The 23,044-nt window shown below is 42.9% G+C and overlaps 1 protein-coding gene across 2 annotated transcripts in view; it reads right to left on the reverse strand.

Annotated features, from left to right (window-relative positions):
* Window positions 1–23,044, reverse strand: part of LOC139452220 (probable sodium/potassium/calcium exchanger CG1090) — a 76,524-nt gene that overhangs the window by 7,536 nt on the left and 45,944 nt on the right. The window contains exons 5-10 of one of the 2 annotated variants that reach the window (XM_071233610.1): window positions 16,033–16,133; window positions 9,912–10,096; window positions 5,738–5,848; window positions 5,107–5,334; window positions 3,853–3,954; window positions 1,763–1,894 (exon numbers count right to left, since the gene is read on the reverse strand). In XM_071233610.1, coding sequence (XP_071089711.1) covers window positions 1,763–1,894; window positions 3,853–3,954; window positions 5,107–5,334; window positions 5,738–5,848; window positions 9,912–10,096; window positions 16,033–16,133 — 859 coding nt within the window. The remainder of the gene's footprint in view (window positions 1–1,762; window positions 1,895–3,852; window positions 3,955–5,106; window positions 5,335–5,737; window positions 5,849–9,911; window positions 10,097–16,032; window positions 16,134–23,044) is intronic. The other variant, XM_071233611.1, reaches the window with a different exon arrangement.

Genomic DNA, 23,044 nt, shown 5'->3' on the forward strand with positions numbered 1-23,044 from the left:
CCTGGAGAATACATAGATAACTGTGTTACAATGGGTGAGACCAGTGTATGTCAAACCTGGAGAATACATAGATAACTGTGTTACATTGGGTGAGACCAGTGTATGTCAAGCCTGGAGAATACATAGATAACTGTGTTACATTGGGTGAGACTGGTGTATGTCAAACCTGGAGAATACATAGATAACTGTGTTACATTGGGTGAGACTGGTGTATGTCAAACCTGGAGAATACATAGATAACTGTGTTACATTGGGTGAGACCAGTGTATGTCAAGCCTGGAGAATACATAGATAACTGTGTTACAATGGGTGAGACTGGTGTATGTCAAACCTGGAGAATACATAGATAACTGTGTTACATTGGGTGAGACCAGTGTATGTCAAGCCTGGAGAATACATAGATAACTGTGTTACATTGGGTGAGACCAGTGTATGTCAAGCCTGGAGAATACATAGATAACTGTGTTACATTGGGTGAGACTGGTGTATGTCAAACCTGGAGAATACATAGATAACTGTGTTACATTGGGTGAGACTGGTGTATGTCAAACCTGGAGAATACATAGATAACTGTGTTACATTGGGTGAGACCAGTGTATGTCAAGCCTGGAGAATACATAGATAACTGTGTTACATTGGGTGAGACCAGTGTATGTCAAGCCTGGAGAATACATAGATAACTGTGTTACATTGGGTGAGACTGGTGTATGTCAAACCTGGAGAATACATAGATAACTGTGTTACAATGGGTGAGACCAGTGTATGTCAAACCTGGAGAATACATAGATAACTGTGTTACATTGGGTGAGACCAGTGTATGTCAAACCTGGGGAATACATAGATAACTGGGTTACATTGGGTGAGACTGGTGTATGTCAAGCCTGGAGAATACATAGACAGCTGTGTTACATTGGGTGAGACTGGTGTATGTCAAACCTGGAGAATACATAGATAACTGTGTTACATTGGGTGAGACCAGTGTATGTCAAGCCTGGAGAATACATAGATAACTGTGTTACATTGGGTGAGACCAGTGTATGTCAAGCCTGGAGAATACATAGATAACTGTGTTACATTGGGTGAGACTGGTGTATGTCAAACCTGGAGAATACATAGATAACTGTGTTACATTGGGTGAGACCAGTGTATGTCAAGCCTGGAGAATACATAGATAACTGTGTTACATTGGGTGAGACTGCAGTATGTCAAGCCTGGAGAATACATAGACAGCTGTGTTACAATGGGTGAGACTGGTGTATGTCAAACCTGGAGAATACATAGATAACTGTGTTACATTGGGTGAGACCAGTGTATGTCAAGCCTGGAGAATACATAGATAACTGTGTTACATTGGGTGAGACCAGTGTATGTCAAGCCTGGAGAATACATAGATAACTGTGTTACATTGGGTGAGACCAGTGTATGTCAAGCCTGGAGAATACATAGATAACTGTGTTACATTGGGTGAGACTGGTGTATGTCAAGCCTGGAGAATACATAGATAACTGTGTTACATTGGGTGAGACCAGTGTATGTCAAGCCTGGAGAATACATAGATAACTGTGTTACATTGGGTGAGACCAGTGTATGTCAAACCTGGAGAATACATAGATAACTGTGTTACATTGGGTGAGACTGGTGTATGTCAAGCCTGGAGAATACAAAGATAACTGGGTTACTTTGGAAGAGACTGCATGACATGGTGTGGGTGATAAACCACCATCATAAGATGATAAACTGATGTTGTGAGATTGTTGCCTACCTGCACTATAGACCTGCACCTCAGTGCCAGGTCGGAGAACTGCTGTTTGGAGGAACCAAGGTACTCCAAGGCATACAAGGATGTCGAACACATTGCTTCCTATTGCATTAGAAACTGCCATATCCCCCAATCCTGCAAATAAAGAAAACCAACATGATACCGCTTCGTACCACCACCAGACAACTTCAGTCTTACAAGAAGGCCAAAGTTAGTTCATATATGTTAATGCATGAGTGAGTTAAACTCAGCAGTGTTTACACTTGCACCTACCTTCTCTAACAACTATGTGTGATACTAACACATCAGGTAGACTTGCACCTACCTTCTCTAACAACTATGTGTAATACTAACACATAAGGTAGACTTGCACATACCTTCTCTAACGACTATGAGAGATGCCACAACATCAGGTAGACTTGCACCTACCTTCTCTAACGACTATGTGTGATACTAACACATCAGGTAGACTTGCACCTACCTTCTCTAACGACTATGTGTGATACTAACACATCAGGTAGACTTGCACCTACCTTCTCTAACGACTATGTGTGATACTAACACATCAGGTAGACTTGCACCTACCTTCTCTAATGACTATGTGTGATACTAACACATCAGGTAGACTTGCACATACCTTCTCTAAAGATGATGTGTGATACTAACACATCAGGTAGACTTGCACCTACCTTCTCTAACGACTATGTGTGATACTAACACATCAGGTAGACTTGCACATACCTTCTCCAACGACTATGTGTGATACTAACACATCAGGTAGACTTGCACCTACCTTCTCTAACAACTATGTGTGATACTAACACATCAGGTAGACTTGCACCTACCTTCTCCAACGACTATGTGTGATACTAACACATCAGGTAGACTTGCACCTACCTTCTCTAAAGACGATGTGTGATACTAACACGTCAGGTAGACTTGCACCTACCTTCTCCAACGACTATGTGTGATACTAACACATCAGGTAGACTTGCACCTACCTTCTCTAAAGACGATGTGTGATACTAACACATCAGGTAGACTTGCACCTACCTTCTCTAACGACTATGTGTGATACTAACACATCAGGTAGACTTGCACATACCTTCTCCAACGACTATGTGTGATACTAACACATCAGGTAGACTTGCACCTACCTTCTCTAACAACTAAGTGTGATACTAACACATCAGGTAGACTTGCACCTACCTTCTCTAACGACTATGAGAGATGCCACAACATCAGGTAGACTTGCACCTACCTTCTCTAACAACTATGTGTGATACTAACACATCAGGTAGACTTGCACCTACCTTCTCTAACGACTAAGTGTGATACTAACACATCAGGTAGACTTGCACCTACCTTCTCTAACGACTATGTGTGATACTAACACATCAGGTAGACTTGCATCTACCTTCTCTAATGACTATGTGTGATACTAACACATCAGGTAGACTTGCACCTACCTTCTCTAACGACTATGTGTGATACTAACACATCAGTTAGACTTGCACCTACCTTCTCTAACGACTATGAGCGATGCCACAACATCAGGTAGACTTGCACCTACCTTCTCTAACGACTATGAGCGATGCCACAACATCAGGTAGACTTGGACCTACCTTCTCTAACGACTATGAGCGATGCCACAACATCAGGTAGACTTGCACCTACCTTCTCTAACGACTATGAGCGATGCCACAACATCATGTAGACTTGGACCTACCTTCTCTAACGACTATGAGCGATGCCACAACATCAGGTAGACTTGGACCTACCTTCTCTAACGACTATGAGCGATGCCACAACATCAGGTAGACTTGGACCTACCTTCTCTAACGACTATGAGCGATGCCACAACATCAGGTAGACTTGCACCTACCTTCTCTAACGACTATGAGCGATGCCACAACATCAGGTAGACTTGGACCTACCTTCTCTAACGACTATGAGCGATGCCACAACATCAGGTAGACTTGCACCTACCTTCTCTAACGACTATGAGCGATGCCACAACATCAGTTAGACTTGGACCTACCTTCTCTAACGACTATGAGCGATGCCACAACATCAGGTAGACTTGGACCTACCTTCTCTAACGACTATGAGCGATGCCACAACATCAGGGAGGCTGACTCCAAAGGCAACAAAGGTCAGACCCATAATACTGTCAGGAATATTAGCTGTGTAACCTGTGAATAAAACAATCATACCATCAACACACATTATATCTTTCATATCAATAAGTCACTGCTTTGAGAGGATTATTAATACATATGACGCACAAATCAGGAGCAGTTTGTAACGAAATGATTTGGCATTTTAAAAAAATCACATGAGAACTAAACACAAATTTGTGCTCAATTTATTTGCACTCATTTAGCACGTTAAGAGACAGCCTTCACCAAGTTGTATCTGTGCATGGTTGAAGGATAACCTGAATGACTCCAGCACTGTGGTGCCACTGTGGGAGTTAAAGGGAGACAAATCCTCCCGCCTTCATTCAACTACCATTTACTTTGCAGAAAAATTAACTCTCTTTCTACATGTTTTGGGAATCATACAAAATGAAAAAGCCCACTTCCTTAATTGTTAGATGCACCATATTCCCTTATCTTTGTAATAATCTTTATACCAAGTAATAATGGCATCCTTTTGTTCGGTGGGCAATGAAAGTCACATCATTAGAATATAACGACTCATAGATTTCACATATGTGCAGTAAGATAGCTAGAGACCATGTCAATCCTCCATATTTGTTCACGTGACATTGAAAACAACATTGGAGAAACCCGTAAACATGAATATGGTGCTGACAAACCTAGAAACATAACCAGGATGGATCTGGAGTCAACCCCACAGTTTCTGGACTGTCTGAGGGATGCTACTCTTCATACTGGATCAATGGGCCATCCTTGTGTCACAAAAGTAAAGAATTCTAAGATGTTTTGCTTAAAGATAAAGTATCCTTTGATAAAGTACACTTTTTGAGTTACATCATAATGGTCTGATGTCGCAGCGCTGTATAAATTATCCTTGGTAACATCGTTCTTCCATTACCGTCAAGCAAGTTGCTGCATCCACATAAATTTTCTTTGAAATAGTTTCTATAAACTTGGTGAATATTTGAACATAACGTGGAACAAAATACAGCAAGATGATGTCATGCCCACAAACATATTCAAACCACTGAGTCCGTACCGCAGCAATCACAAAATTGTCTGTGCCGGGGGTGATGGTGCTTTTGAATTATATCTGTCTCGGGAAAAAGGAATGAGTACTACACATGGAGGTAGAGCAAACTTTATTTCTTAAATATAGACTGGAAAGTGAAGTAAACTTACCTATAACTGTGATCATCCACACCATTAGGAATGAGAAGAGAGACAACCAAACTAAGGACAGGAGAAATGTCAACAGGAACCATTTCTTCCATGCTTGTTTTCGGCAGTCGGGCACAGACAGGAACAGTATGGCACATAGTGGTAGAGAGACAAACCAGAGCAGCTTCTTGCAGCATCCACTTGGAACTTCACACAGCCCGGCAGGCTCATCTGCCTCCCTGTGTGGTGCTGCAAAACATACATCACCTTCCACTGTTAATTCCCTTCTCGCATCTTCTCATAGCAAGCATACCATAGAACATGTACAAGGACTTGTGAAAAGATATGATTTAGACAAATTTACAGAAAAACCTCAAGGAAGAAAAATCATAATGCTCCCAGGGTATGTAGAAATGATTTAACTAAAGAAACCCTCACCACTACATCAACCAGGTTATATATACCATATAAATACAGAGAACCAATAGGAAAATATTATATATATGTATATAGGAATATATATTTGTGAAAAATAAGAAATACAGCTTTTTCACATTTGATAAGAAAAAGTATTGCTTGAAAATTGATGCCAAATCAAACTTCCAAATGCAGTTAATCTTTAATTTTTCTGAAATAAGTAGAAGCTAAATACATGCAGATGGAGGCGCCCGCTTCACAAAGGTGTTGGTATCTGGGTATGAACCCTCATCAGATTCACAGTCAGAGGTAAGGGGGAGCATTTGCATCGACTCGGGGCAGTGATCTACAACAAAATACATTAGAATGTCCAAACAGCATCTGCAACCAACCAGGGCCTAGGGGATTATGCAGTCTTGTCCAAGTCAGTGTTGTCAATGCCCATTAGGATGGTATGATGCTGCAAGTATCCAGCACACCATCCTCGGTAAAGCCTCTCAATATAGCCCAGGAGAGTGATGTGCGGCTCCAGTGCAGCTCTAGTGCAAGCTCTCCTTATCTGCCCCACTGATAGCTCCTGGTACCTACAGCTCAGTCCTTGCTCCCATTACCTGGTCTCTCTTGGAAGGTCGTACATCAATAAAAGCATTTTCTGAATGATGTTTTAAGGAAATCAGTACACATCGGCTGAACTAATGTCCATTCCCAGTGTTTGCAATTCACCCTGTGATGCTCTCCAAAGCGATTTATATATCAATCCTCTAAAGATCGAATACTGATGATTGTATTGAAAACTGATCATGACGTTATCAACACACATCAAAAACATATATGTGTCAAGAATATACTTTCCTGGCATCATGTGGACAAGGATTTACTTTCCTGGCATCATGTGGTCAAGGATTTACCTTCCTGGCAGCAAGTGGTCAATGATTTACCTTCCTGCCATGTAATGGTCAAGGATTTACCTTCCTGGCATGTGATGGTCAAGGATTTACGTTCCTGGCATGTGATGGTCAAGGATTTACGTTTCTGCCATGTGATGGTCAAGGATTTACCTTCCTGCCATGTGATGGTCAAGGATTTACCTACCTGCCATGTGATGGTCAAGGATTTACCTTCCTGACATGTGACGGTCAAATGTGATGGTCAAGGATTTGCCTTCCTGACATGTGACGGTCAAATGTGATGGTCAAGGATTTACCTTCCTGCCATGTGATGGTCAAATGTGATGGTCAAGGATTTACCTTCCTGCCATGTGATGGTCAAGGATTTAGCTTCCTGACATGTGATGGTCAAATGTTATGGTCAAGGATTTACCTTCCTACCATGTGATGGTCAAGGATTTACATTCCTGGCATGTGATGGTCAAGGATTTACGTTCCTGCCATGTGATGGTCAAGGATTTACCTTCCTGCCATGTGATGGTCAAGGATTTACCTTCCTGCCATGTGAAGGTCAAGGATTTACCTTCCTGCCATGTGATGGTCAAGGATTTACCTTTCTGCCATGTGATGGTTGAGGATTTACCTTCTTGCCATGTGATTGTCAAGGATTTACCTTCCTGCCATGTGATGGTCAAGGATTTACCTTCCTGCCATGTGATGGTTGAGGATTTACCTTCTTGCCATGTGATTGTCAAGGATTTACCTTCCTGCCATGTGATGGTCAAGGATTTACCTTCCTGCCATGTGATGGTTGAGGACTTAGCTTCCTGAAATGATGATCTGCTCAAGGAATATCACTGTACAAGGAAATGTACCGAGTATGTATGGTGTGAAAACTACACATTTTTCATCTTCACATCTCTCCTCAAAATACCAAGCACCACTTGCTTGACACACTGCATAGGTTTTGTCCCAATGCAAGTTTTGACACTGAACCTTATACTCCTTGAACAACTTTCTAAACAATATTCCTGAATATGCAGTAATCACAGCGTTTCCTTTTCTCCTTCATGCTTTCTTTCCAAAATACAAATTTAATATATGAAGTATGTGCAGAGTAGTGTGATTTGGTAGAGCTGGCCAACCAAGCAATGTAGAAGCTGTTGGCTAATAATCTGGCCCTGTATAGCAATGAGGGGAGGGGAAGGATCTGGCCCAGTGTAGCAGCGAGGGGAGGGGAAGGGACTGGCCCAGTGTAGCAGCGAGGGGAGGGGAAGGGACTGGCCCAGTGTAGCAGCGAGGGAAGGGTCTGGCCCAGTGTAGCAGCGAGGGGAGGGGAAGGGACTGGCCCAGTGTAGCAGCGAGGGGAGGGGAAGGGTCTGGCCCAGTGTAGCAGCGAGGGGAGGTGAGGGGACTGGCCCAGTGTAGCAGCGAGGGGAAGGGAAGGGAAGTGTCTGGCCCAGTGTAGCAGCAAGGGGAGGGGAAGGGACTGGCCCAGTGTAGCAGCGAGGGGAGGGGAAGGGACTGGCCCAGTGTAGCAGCGAGGGGAGGGGAAGGGACTGGCCCAGTGTAGCAGCGAGGGGAGGGGAAGGGTCTGGCCCAGTGTAGCAGCGAGGGGAGGGGAAGGGTCTGGCCCAGTGTAGCATTGAGGGGAGGGGAAGGGTCTGGCCCAGTGTAGCAGCGAGGGGAGGGAAAGGGTCTGGCCCAGTGTAGCAGCAAGGGGAGGGGAGGGGTCTTGCCCAGTGTAGCAGCAAGGGGAGGGGAGGGGTCTTGCCCAGTGTAGCAGCGAGGGGAGGGGAAGGGACTGGCCCAGTGTAGCAGCGAGGGGAGGGGAAGGGACTGGCCCAGTGTAGCAGCGAGGGGAGGGGAAGGGAAGTGTCTGGCCCAGTGTAGCAGCAAGGGGAGGGGAGGGGTCTGGCCCAGTGTAGCAGCGAGGGGAGGGGAAGGGAAGTGTCTGGCCCAGTGTAGCAGCAAGGGGAGGGGAGGGGTCTGGCCCAGTGTAGCAGCGAGGGGAGGGGAAGGGACTGGCCCAGTGTAGCATTGAGGGGAGGGGAAGGGAAGTGTCTGGCCCAGTGTAGCAGCGAGGGGAGGGGAAGGGTCTGGCCCAGTGTAGCAGCGAGGGGAGGGGAAGGGTGTGGCCCAGTGTAGCAGCCAGGGGAGGGGAAGGGTCTGGACCAGTGTAGCAGCGAGGGGAGGGGAGGGGTCTGGCCCAGTGTAGCAGCGAGGGGAGGGGAAGGGTCTGGTCCAGTGTAGCAGTGTAGGTGGGATTTAACTATGGGTTGAGGCAGCTACTCAAAGAGTTTTACCAGAAACCAGTTTTGACAGAAACCCTTTGTAACCCTTCTTGGTAATGTATTTAGCAACACAATGATTTGACCACAATGCAGCAGTTGCTTACATAACAACATATCACAAATAGGATACGATGAGAAATAGTTATGTGATATAGTACGCATCGATTAGCTTCACATCAGTATTGTGGAACAGCATCTTTCACAGTGGATGATCATATTGTCATTAATGTGTTCTGTCAACTAACACCTCATCCTAGAAGGGCGGTCGGGCAGGCTAGTGGTTAAAGCGTTCGCTCGTCACGCCGAAGACCCGGGTCTGATTCCCGACATGGGTACAATGTGTGAAGCCCATTTCAGGTGTCCCCCACCGTGATATTGCTGGAATATTGCAAAAAGCGGAGTAAAACCATACTCACTCACTCACTCATCCTAGTAACTGAGGCATCTAGGAATCGGATCCTGATTCCATATTCCTGATGCCTGTGAAAAAACAGTAACTATGATAACCCTGATAACCTGGTAAGCTAACAAGATCATATTTGATGGGCCAGTTGGGAAGCCTATTGGTTAACGCTGACAACCCGGGTTCGTTTCCCCACATTGGCATAAAGTGTGGAGCCCATTTCTGGTTTCCCTGCCTTGATATTGCTGGAATATTGCTAAAAGCTGCATAAAACCATACCCAATCTCTCACTCATATTTGTAACTTAAACTCCATAGTTGTATGACAAACTATCATGTTCCCCCATGGTTGATTTCGGTTGGGTATTTTTTTCTGGCTTCAGTACACTTAGCTAATCTTATTTTTATTGAAATTCAGCTGTTATACTGAAGGTGCAGGTTTAATGATTTTCCTGTCAATTTCTACTGGTCTGCATACTGCTACTTCTCACCAGTGTTCACACAAAATGCCATGGCCACATAATCAACAAAATATTGCACAGCGAAAACAATCCATAAATACATCATTTCAATGTATGAATTATTAAAATTCCAAAAACAACAATTGTATTATAATAAATATACATGTACATATAGAGATGGGGGTCAAGCTGAAAATAACAACATATATATTCACAAATAGTTTCACATACTTTTTCTGCATTTGGAAATATAACACACTAATAATATCATTGTAATAAGTTCCATGTGAACATTAAAAAACAATGACAAAAAAAATTGAAGTCATGTATCCAATCTTACCACCAATGCACCCAAATAAACTTACTTAATTCTCCTTCCGGAATAGCACCATTTGATTTGATTCTGTCATAAAGGACATCCTCCTCTCCGACAGACTTGGCCGGACAACACCTCGAGCATGCTGGGACTAGCCAGTGCTCCAGTCTCAGGTTGAAGTACATGAGGACGATGTACAGAAGATACAGACAGCACAGACAGATGGCCTCGTACCTGTCACAGATAGCAGTCAATACAGGAAGTCAGATATTTGCAATGACATGGTAGAACCAATCTCATTAACTCAGGTCTAGTTCTCACTGCTGCTAAACAAGATCTGAGGATACAGGCTGGGCAACAGATTCTGTCCAAATGACAATCTCTCTCCTGCTTCAATAGCATAAACATTTCCAATGGAAGAGACTTTCCACAGCCCATGTCTTGCCATACAATATCGGCCATCCATTACACAGTCTAGAATTTCTTTTGTTCAGTTTTCAAATTTTTAATCTATTTTTTTCAAAAAACATAGTCTGAAATGGAAGTTGCCAGTTTGAAACTAGTGCTGTAAAGCTTGACAAGCTGTTTCTGATTGTCTATTTCTTGTTAGTCATTTCATTGTTAAGTCAAAGTTTGCGTAAAGGTTGTTCTCATTTCTTCGTGTAGCATGGTGAGATCTAAGATCTGATGTTAATGAGATTGTGGTAAAACGTATGTTTCCAGATTACCTTGACTAACCTTGTTTCTGAGACTGATTGACTGATGGACTGATGGAGGCCCATGGCCAAGGTGTTTATTCATGGTGTAGGCTGGATTTATCCCAATAATATTTATATAAATCTAAAGGGCTGCTTTCTTGACAGTCATCATGAGGCCATATGTTTCTTATTTCATGGTTCACAGATTTGTGAGTGAAAAGCCTGGTCAGTAGGCAGCAACATAATAAGATAACAAGCACACTTAAGATTTTGTTTTCAAAAAGTCATTTGAATATAATACCATGTGAGCAGTGTTTTGCAAACTCTATTTTTTCTTCGGTGTGATGGCTTGTCATAAATTAATTCATAAAAATAATCCAGTTAATCTATCTATTGCTATTTTGAAAAGTTATCACAGCCAAATATTTTCCTAACATTTTTAGACTTATCTAAGCACAAAAAATAGTTCCACAGCACTGTAGCTCACCTGGATAAGTAGTCAACAATTTAAAATGTTAACAAAGACAGGCCTTTAACAAAAGATGCTCTCTTAGTATTTATGCAGAAAATATTTCAATACGAACACCAAATGCATTAACAAATATGAAACAAATATGAAACAAGTATCTAAATGTCCACAATGTTTCCTAATCGCCAAGCATGAATTTAATGTACTATTTTCAAACAATAATGTAATGCACAACAACTACCAGAGTTTTTACTCAAAGGTTTTTATTTTAGTTGAGTTATTTACATTTTATATTGGGTAAGCAATATTTTTTCACTCATCTATTCACTTTTGGGTTTTTCCAAAAATGACTTAACATTTTGAGATTTTAAAAAAATAATAAAAGAATGTTTTAGATGTATATAAGTGTTCCAACTATAGGCTTGACTCGGAGAATAAATAAGCTCGTAATTGTGTTTCGGAAATTAGCTCAATAGTATGCATGCTGAAAAAGCTTCATTGGGTATTTACGCATGCTGTTTTTATACATTTGAGTTTTTCATTTAATGCATGCATTTCTATACACAAGTTAATTGAAAGTAAGTGGGTCTTGAATATTTTGGGGGGGTATTTTATGCAAATACACAGCTGATCTGTAGCTGTGACTACATTTCCTTTTTACAAAGTTTCAACTCTGAGGAAAAAATGGTATTTTTTAATGCCAAACAATTTTTTTATTTATTTCACCAAAAACACTGTAAAATCACAATGATTTAAATGAAATATGTCATCATCAGGAAAAGCATACATGCCAAAGTTGGGAAAGTTAACGGCATTACATTAGATTATGACGAGAAAGGGCTGACCAGTGGCCATAAACAGAGGTTCCTAGTGGCTACATTGAAAATCAGATTCAAAGCCCTTCAACAAATTGGAACAATCCTGTGAAGTTTCAGCTTCATTGGTCAAGGCTGGTTTCTGAGGAAATGATGTTTACAGCTTGAGAAAATGACTTTTGAGAGAATTTAGAAGTGCAACTGTCAAATCAATGTCTAAATATCAAATATCGCACAACATGGAACACATGTGGAGTCCCACTACTAACTACACGTACATGTACCAATTTTTATTACATTCTGACTTATAAAACGCCATAAAAACTTGCAGTTTTCACAATGATCCATGTGAAAAGGTCAAATGATGATCAAAACATATCGCAAAAAAAAACACTGGGACATATGAATTTAGTCCCACTACTAACTACACATGTACCAAACTTACATTTTGAAAAAAATGGCTACTCAGTCAAAAATAGGTTTACATGATGCCATTGTGGCAATGTTGAAAATTGGATTCAAATCTCTTGAACAATTTGGGTTGTCATCATTAGTGAGAACTTTCTGGCGACTTTCAGTCAGGTGAGTTAATAAATAGTTTTCCTTCACGAGTAAGGGTGAAACAAACACTCTGGCCTGGTGTGACAGTAGGCATATTCTCAAAAGACTCCAATAAAAACATGTTGTCATCAAGCAACAACAAAGATTAATTGGATAAACAGAGCTCGAGATAAGCCCCATATTTTCGTAAAATATGCATTAAATAAATTGATATATGCAGACAAATCAAATAATCAAATAATACGCAACAAAAACTATAAATGCACCATTGCAATAAAATTAATGTGTATATTATAAGTATTAGATAAAACGATTGCGTATATTACAACTGTTGGATAAAATTATTGTGTATCAGCCAATTGTGAAATTAACTTACTGACAGATGCCATTTGAAAAGCACATCAATGTTCATTTTTTTTCTTAAACCATCGCTGATTGGTGATTAAAGATATATAGCCTTTCTTACAATGCTATGTTTTGCAAAACAACCATGGTTTCCCAGAGAGGGAGCCATAAGCACACAGGTATACTACTATTCACCTAGTTTTACATGATATATAGGGTTTGTTACAAAGCAGGTTTTCGAGTTAAAATACCCAAATGTCAAGAAACAGGTGGGTAAAAAAATTTTAATACCCTCTAAAAAATGTGGATACCCAATCAAAAATTAAACCCCTGGGTAAAATACCCAAATAACCAAAAGCTTATCGATAGATCTGGAGATATGTCTGCAACAAAGCAAAGCATTGGCCAGTGTTCTCCGCAAACACAGTTTCACTGATTGGCAATTAATTATGGTCATCTAAGCTCACATGCACGATCCAATCAGAGTCTTTCAGCCTCAGATAACCAGCCATTGAAGCAGTCTCAGTCTACACAAATCTCATTATCTGCTTATTGTAACATTTGGTGAGAAGAGCAAGTCATTAAAGGTTGGATTAAACTTGAACAAAACATGTTCATAAACCTCAAATTCCAAATTGAATATCCAGTGTCTTTAAATCCTAAATATTCTCACACTGTGAGGAAACCAGTAACGCAGGCCTGCCAAAGTGATTAAATGTCCTCTGCAGCCTACAGCTTTGTACACAGTGTTAAGCTTACAGCTATTTTCCATCAGGCATATTAGTCTTAGGTTTCCCATAGAAGCCTTCCCAGGTATCTGTCATCAACAAATGGCATCACAAACCTCGTGTTGATATTAAGATTACTGACTTGGTATATTTTAGTTTGACTGGCCTAGAACCATGAGGTACTCTTGCTGTAATCTTCTGACATGACAAACAGATCTCTAAAATTCTCAGCCATGTATATGGTCATATTATATTTTCATACATTCTACATCTTATAGTATTGGTTTTCAGTCATCAAAAATATCATTTTTCCTCCTAACCTTTGCTGTGAAATGCATAAACAATTTCAAAATGGAATAAATCCTCAACAGCAAAAGTTGCTTTCTTCATTATTTTTATGGTTGGATTTTGAGATTGTATTGGGGGTACACAGTGGGTCTGAATACAGTCAGGCTACAGCAGTACCCTGCTCACAAAGCATATTACAGCAGTACCCTGCTCACAAAGCATATTACAGCAATACCCAGCTCACAAAGCACAGTAAAACATACTATCCAGTCTTCCAGTCAAGTCATGATATGATATATATCACAATACTTGAGTCATGATATGATATATATCACAATACTTGAGTCATGATATGATATATATCACAATACTTGAGTCATGATATGATATATAACACATACTTGAATCATGGTATGATACATACCGTATATCATGTCTATAAAGCACACAAAGCACAGTAAAACATACTATCCAGTCTTCCAGTCAAGTCATGATATGATATATATCACAATACTTGAGTCATGATATGATATATATCACAATACTTGAGTCATGATATGATATATATCACATACTTGAGTCATGGTATGATACATACCATATATCATGTCTATAAAGCGACCCCCCCCTCCCCCGGACAAGCCTTCAAAATCGATGCTAATTTATATACCCTGTCCATAAAGCGAATCGGAATGAAGCACGTCACCAGCGCATACACAATCCCTACATTTGCAATAAAAACGTGTTTGTCGGCAGCAAAATTACATCGTAGATCTGTCCCTTAAGCGAATCTAACAGAACATAAAAATTAAACTTGGTCAATACAAATTTGAAATGTGAGATAAAACATCAATAGACATGATGATTATTAATACATAAATTGTATTTCCTGTTCTGCTAGGCATTGTTTTATGCAGAGATTAAGATTACCGTTTGTATTTGCCTTGTAAACTAAGCGGGAAGTAGCAATCAGCTGTGCAAGCGTTTCTTGGAATCTGTTGGTGATTTGGTTAAAAATTACCAAATAATATAACTTTTAATAATTTTTATACAAGAATTGTTTCTGAAACTATTATTTTTTCAGGAATAATTTATTCCAATATCATGTTATTTTAGTTGCAGCTTTACTATATATAAATGTATTTGAAATAAATTAATAACCATAAGCTTATCACTTTGGTATAGCTGATCGCTATTGACGGATAATTTTTCGTATGGAACAATTTCACCAATCACCGTCAATGCTCCCATGCTAGTGATAGCGAAAACTTAATGTTGATATATACTAGTCCAACTACAACAAATATGACTTTCAGCGAGTCAATGTATGGCATTTATGATATATATATCCATTCTCTATCCACTAAAGTTCGTTTCATATGTCAATAGCTGTAATCTGACCGTGGTTGCTGCAAATAACTCTGAGTTGTTCGCTCTTCTGATCACTTCACATACAACTTTGCCCAAATGAATGTAAACAATATTGAATGAAATAAACAATGAACATTTTATATAACCATACAGTGTAATTACATGATTACCTTGCCTTATACTCAACGATATATAGTTTCATAATACTGGAGTCATGATATGATACATATCACAATACTGGAGTCATGATATGATGCATATGGCAATACTGGAGTCATGATATGATACATATGGCAATACTGGAGTCATGATATGATATATATCACAATACTGGAGTCATGATATGATACATATCACAATACTGGAGTCATGATATGATATATATCACAATACTGGAGTCATGATATGATATATATCACAATACTGGAGTCATGATATGATACATATCACAATACTGGAGTCATGATATGATATATATCACAATACTGGAGTCATGATATGATATATATCACAATACTGGAGTCATGATATGATACATATCAATATACTGGAGTCATGATATGATATATATCACAATACTAGAGTCATGATATGATATATATCACAATACTGGAGTCATGATATGATATATATCACAATACTGGAGTCATGACATGATATATATCACAATACTGGAGTCATGACATGATATATATCAAAATACTGGAGTCATGACATGATGCATATGGCAATACTGGAGTCGTAAGGTGTATACATTTGTGAAGCATAGGTGAATCATTAAAACACTTGTACTTAACAGAAACAAAAACTAAAATTAATATAAATGTATGATTTCTTTCTCAATATATAAAGGACTGAATCAGCATATAATTTGCGTTTGTAAACTTTGACTGACCACTTGACCATTCCGTCCATGATGACCAGTACCAGGGCCAGCACGCTGAGCAGGTAGCACATGCAGTCTCGCACCATCGGCCACCAGTGCAGGTGCACCACCTGAAATTATAAGCATCCACTTCATTTATCTGTGTGACATCTATCAGGTGTTGTTCACATGTGTGCCTGAATCTCTTAGGAGACTCAATTCCAGCTACAAATACTGATATTAAGAATATGGCAATTTATTGTAGCAGTGTTTGATCTTCTTTTGTAAACTGATATACTGTAAGGACACACTGCATCAAAGTCCTTATAAATGAACATCAAGAACAGCACCATTCATGAGTCATATTAGGACCTTTTAACTTCTATATTGATGAAGAAAAGCACTGCGATGTCAATGAATGTGTGAAATGTTGCTGTATGTCAAAATCAGCAAAACTACAGGAATATGATAGTGGCCTTTCCAATAGTCCAGCATGAACCCAATAAACAAGTGGCAGACCTTGTGAACAAAGATCTAGTGCATGTCACAAAGACAGACATCTAGACAGGTTAAAGCCATACACAAGTCACATTTGTTGTCAGAGACACAGCAGAAGAGAACAAACTTGGTCCAAAACTCCATGAAATGTTTTGGGTGCTCACTAAGACATTATACAGCCCTTTAACACTGCTTGGTTTCTGTAAAGAAATCGGTAATATACACAAGAAAATAAGGACAGTCATGTAACTTTTCGGGTTTCAAAGAGGGCGCTTGTAAATATTACTTACAGATTGGTCTTGAAGTTTATCAGGGGTGCTTTATTTGAACAAGGCGCTTAATACAGCAATTATGGTAAAAGAAGACCAATGTTCACTGATTCCTAAATTCCTCCTGAAAATATTAGACTGAACCAATGACTCATCACTTCCACGATTACATCCATGTAGATCCGGGGTAGAATAGGTCTTCAGCTACCCATGCTTGCCGTAAGGCGACTGGGACCTGTGTAGATCCGGGGTAGAATAGGTCTTCAGCTACCCATGCTTGCCGTAAGGCGACTGGGACCTGTGTAGATCTGGGGTAGAATAGGTCTTCAGCTACCCATGCTTGCCGTAAGGCGACTGGGACCTGTGTAGATCCGGGGTAGAATAGGTCTTCAGCTACCCATGCTTGCCGTAAGGCGACTGGGACCTGTGTAGATCTGGGGTAGAATAGGTCTTCAGCTACCCATGCTTGCCGTAAGGCGACTGGGACCTGTGTAGATCCGGGGTAGAATAGGTCTTCAGCTACCCATGCTTGCCGTAAGGCGACTGGGACCTGTGTAGATCTGGGGTGGAATAGGTCTTCAGCTACCCATGCTTGCCGTAAGGCGACTGGGACCTGTGTAGATCTGGGGTGGAATAGGTCTTCAGCTACCCATGCTTGCCGTAAGGCGACTGGGACCTGTGTAGATCTGGGGTAGAATAGGTCTTCAGCTACCCATGCTTGCCGTAAGGCGACTGGGACCTGTGTAGATCTGGGGTAGAATAGGTCTTCAGCTATACCCATGCTTGCCGAAAGGCGACTGGGACCTGTGTAGATCTGGGGTAGAATAGGTCTTCAGCTACCCATGCTTGCCGTAAGGTGACTGGGACCTGTGAAGATCCGGGGTAGAATAGGTCTTCAGCTACCCATGCTTGCCGTAAGGCGACTGGGACCTGTGTAGATCTGGGGTAGAATAGGTCTTCAGCTACCCATGCTTGCCGTAAGGCGACTGGGACCTGTGTTGATCCGGGGTAGAATAGGTCTTCAGCTACCCATGCTTGCCGTAAGGCGACTGGGACCTGTGTTGATCCGGGGTAGAATAGGTTTTCAGCTACCCATGCTTGCCGTAAGGCGACTGGGACCTGTGTAGATCTGGGGTAGAATAGGTCTTCAGCTATACCCATGCTTGCCGTAAGGCGACTGGGACCTGTGTAGATCTGGGGTAGAATAGGTCTTCAGCTACCCATGCTTGCCGTAAGGTGACTGGGACCTGTGAAGATCCGGGGTAGAATAGGTCTTCAGCTACCCATGCTTGCCGTAAGGCGACTGGGACCTGTGTAGATCTGGGGTAGAATAGGTCTTCAGCTATACCCATGCTTGCCGTCAGGCGACTGGGACCTGTGTAGATCTGGGGTAGAATAGGTCTTCAGCTACCCATGCTTGCCGTAAGGTGACTGGGACCTGTGAAGATCCGGGGTAGAATAGGTCTTCAGCTACCCATGCTTGCCGTAAGGCGACTGGGACCTGTGTAGATCTGGGGTAGAATAGGTCTTCAGCTACCCATGCTTGCCGTAAGGCGACTGGGACCTGTGTTGATCCGGGGTAGAATAGGTCTTCAGCTACCCATGCTTGCCGTAAGGCGACTGGGACCTGTGTTGATCCGGGGTAGAATAGGTTTTCAGCTACCCATGCTTGCCGTAAGGCGACTGGGACCTGTGTTTATCCAGGGTAGAATAGGTCTTCAGCTACCCATGCTTGCCGTAAGGCGACTGGGACCTGTGTTGATCCGGGGTAGAATAGGTCTTCAGCTACCCGTGCTTGCCGTAAGGCGACTGGGATCTGTGAAGATCTCCCGTTTTGAGACATGTAAATACTTCACATTGGTTTCAAATGAAATATACAGGTATTCAATCCCATGTTTTGAATCTGTAAGTAGGTTTACCTTCTGATTCACTGCTGCCATAGTAACATCTGAATGTTATTCCCTACAATAGATTAACAGAGAACAGAGCACATTAGCAGTGAAGGAACTACAATCTGTACATTATGGCATTACTTGTGTCCTACAGCTAACTCTCCATCTGGTACAACCGACAGGGACCAGAGTTTCAGATGGCCATCAGTCACCGGTCATAGACTGACCCATAAAATTTCAATTTGACAGATGGTTTGTTTAAGTAGTCAGACTTTTGACTGATTGAAATGTCAAGCAAGGCATCACATGTTTTAAACTTTCATGATCAAAAGGTAAATAGTAAGGATTAGTCCTACTTACTTACATTATTGATTTAATAAAACAATGCACAGCCATCGAAAAGAGTAATTGAAATTCTAAGCAGAGTGTGTCTTTGCATCATACTTTCTGTATCACAGGGAAACACTGTCAGCTGCATTTCTTATGGCGACGTTCATTGGCCAGATCATATATATTCATCCTGTCATGACCATATTTCATTGATTTGTTATTATACTTGTCTGCCATTTTTGTTTATTTGCCAGTGACCTTTTACATTTCTTGGGTCCAAGTCACTGACCTATACAGCTATTTGTGTCACTCACTGCAGAACAATCTCCTCTTCTTTATATTCAGTTCATTTTGAAGTGACATGACACATACTGTATATCCAAATAGAAGCCCATCCAATCACCAATGTCAAAATTGTAACACTCCTGTGTTGTCAAATAAAAGTGACAAAGCCCTTTCCAAAAGCAGAGTCAATTGTACGATTTCAACTATGTTATGAGCATGTGTTTATGAATTATCAGTCTGGATGTCCCACCTACAACACAGGGGTTGCAAAAGGAATACTTATAGAAGTGTTATAGAACCCCTCTGGAACAAATTCTCAATTACCACAGTGAATATTTTCATGAATATACCAACAGTATTCAAAAGTTGAGTTTTAAATCCCCAACACATAAACAAATTTAACGTTTTTAAGTGAAATGGAAAAATTTGTATTTAAAAAACATGAGAGTGTAGGAGATATGTTTCATCCAGACTGTATCAGCTGCCGAGACAGAGGATCGACAGACATTGACGGCCAGTAAACTACCTGTCACCTTGACTTCAAATCATTACCTAGTGTTACACGTACGCATATTTGTTTCATATAACACACATTTCATGCTTCAAACTGCGGGAGAAATAAAATTCTCATCCACACCACAGCTGTGAAAATCCAGACTGCCAGAAGAAAGAGTCCACACCTCGATCCTGCCATTATTCCACATCATAAACTACAGTAAAGCACTGAACCTCAGACATCATTGTATTGACTTCTCCTATAACTCTCTGCAGACTGTCAAAGTCAATACAGGAAAAGTTGATAAAGAGCAAGTAATTCATAACGCTTCGTCTCAATAAAAGAGGAATATGCAGGGTAATTAATGTGATATTTCCTTCTGTCTCCCATTGATTACATGTTAGGGCAGTCCGTGCGCTGCAATATGGAAATGGCAGAGGTTGGGATCAATTTTCAGGATCAATGCAGGAAGACGACACACAATGAGACAGTCTTCGTGTCGGAAATAAAAGCTATGTCCACATGGTGTAAAGGCTGAGCAAACATACATACATGCCATGAGGTGACTTTCACTCAATAATCATCACAAAAAGTGACATCTGCACACATAGGAAGCGAGGGAAGCTTTCTTAAATACTACATCAAGATGATACAAATCCAAAGTCGATCACAGTTTTAGTGGGCTGTATTCTACACTGGCATTCTTCATGTCCTGACACCTGGCCAACTCTTTACCACACAACTGACAGAATGTTTAATAAACCAGCGGGACAAAATCATGAAAGTCACAGTTAACATATCATGTGTCTTCTCAAGATTAGCAGAACCTAGTTTTAGTAAAAAAATGTCTAGTTGTTGAAGCGTTTGCTCGGTACACCGAAGATCCAGGTTCAATTCCCCACATGGGTAGACTGTGTGAAACCCATTTCTGGTGTTCCCCGCTGGGATTTTGCTGGAATATTGCTAAAAGCTGCATAAAACCTCGCTCTCAATTATTCTCAAATTGCAATATCAAGAGTAACATGCAGCTTTAGCAGTATTCCAGCCATATCACAGCAGGAATGGGTTTCATATACTGTTCCCACGTGCAGAATCGAACTCTGCTCCTCAACATGAAGAAGGTACGAATGGAGGGAAAAACATATCAGTGTGTCACCTGGTACTGCCTGAATGAATTACAATTAATTCCACATCCTACCACCCATCCTACCATCCACCAACCATCTACCACCCACCCATCCACCATCATAGCATCCACCCACCCATCCCACAATCCATCCACCATTATACCATCCACCCACCCATCCCACCATCCACCTGCCCATCCCACCATCCACTCATCCATCATCCTACCATCCACCCACCGATCCCACCATCCACCTGCCCATCCCACCACCCACCTACCCATCCCACCATCCACCCACCCATCCCACCTTCCTCCTGCCGATCCCACCATCCACCTGCCCATCCCACCATCCACCTACCCATCCCACCATCCACCCACTCATCCCACCATCCACCTGCCCATCCTACCACCCTACCATCCACCCACCCATCCCACCATCCACCCACCCATCCACCCACCCATCCCACCATCCACCCACCCACCATCCACCTACCCATCCCACCATCCACCCACCCATCCCACCATCCACCCACCCACCATCCACCTACCCATCCCACCATCCACCCACCCATCCCACCATCCACCTGCCCATCCACCACCCTCCCATCCACCCACCATCCACCCATCCATCCCACCATCCACCTGCCCATCCCACCATCCACTCATCCATCATCCTACCATCCACCCACCGATCCCACCATCCACCTGCCCATCCCACCATCCACCCACCCATCCCACCTTCCTCCTGCCCATCCCACCATCCACCTGCCCATCCCACCATCCACTCATCCATCATCCTACCATCCACCCACCCATCCCACCATCCACCTGCCCATCCCACCATCCACCTGCCCATCCCACCATCCACCTGCCCATCCCACCATCCACTCATCCATCATCCCACCATCCACCCACCCATCCCACCATCCACCCACCCATCCCACCATCCACCTGCCCATCCCACCATCCACTCATCCATCATCCTACCATCCACCCACCGATCCCACCATCTACCCACCCATCCCACCATCCACCTGCCCATCCCACCATCCACCCACCCATCCCACCATCCACCTGCCCATCCCACCATCCACCTACCCATCCCACCATCCACCCACCCATCCCACCATCCACCCACCCACCATCCACCTGCCCATCCCACCATCCACCTACCCATCCCACCATCCACCCACTCATCCCACCATCCACCTGCCCATCCTACCACCCTACCATCCACCCACCCATCCCACCATCCACCCACCCATCCACCCACCCATCCCACCATCCACCCACCCACCATCCACCTACCCATCCCACCATCCACCTACCCATCCCACCATCCACCCACCCATCCCACCATCCACCCATCCACCACCCTACCATCCACCCACCATCCACCCATCCCACCATCCACCTGCCCATCCACCACCCTCCCATCCACCCACCATCCACCCATCCATCCCACCATCCACCTGCCCATCCCACCATCCACTCATCCATCATCCTACCATCCACCCACCGATCCCACCATCCACCTGCCCATCCCACCATCCACCCACCCATCCCACCTTCCTCCTGCCCATCCCACCATCCACCTGCCCATCCCACCATCCACTCATCCATCATCCTACCATCCACCCACCCATCCCACCATCCACCTGCCCATCCCACCATCCACCTGCCCATCCCACCATCCACCTGCCCATCCCACCATCCACTCATCCATCATCCCACCATCCACCCACCCATCCCACCATCCACCCACCCATCCCACCATCCCTCTGCCCATCCCACCATCCACTCATCCATCATCCTACCATCCACCCACCGATCCCACCATCTACCCACCCATCCCACCATCCACCTGCCCATCCCACCATCCACCCACCCATCCCACCATCCACCTGCCCATCCCACCATCCACTCATCCATCATCCTACCATCCACCCACCGATCCCACCATCCACCTGCCCATCCCACATCCACCCACCCATCCCACCTTCCTCCTGCCGATCCCACCATCCACCTACCCATCCCACCATCCACCCACCCATCCCACCATCCACCTGCCCATCCACCACCCTACCATCCACCCACCATCCACCCACCCATCCCACCATCCACCCACCCACCCATCCACCACCCT

This window comes from Haliotis cracherodii, unplaced genomic scaffold (genome assembly GCF_022045235.1).
Source record: "Haliotis cracherodii isolate W230 unplaced genomic scaffold, xgHalCrac1.p SCAF_9, whole genome shotgun sequence".
Taxonomy (NCBI): Eukaryota; Metazoa; Mollusca; class Gastropoda; order Lepetellida; family Haliotidae; genus Haliotis; species Haliotis cracherodii.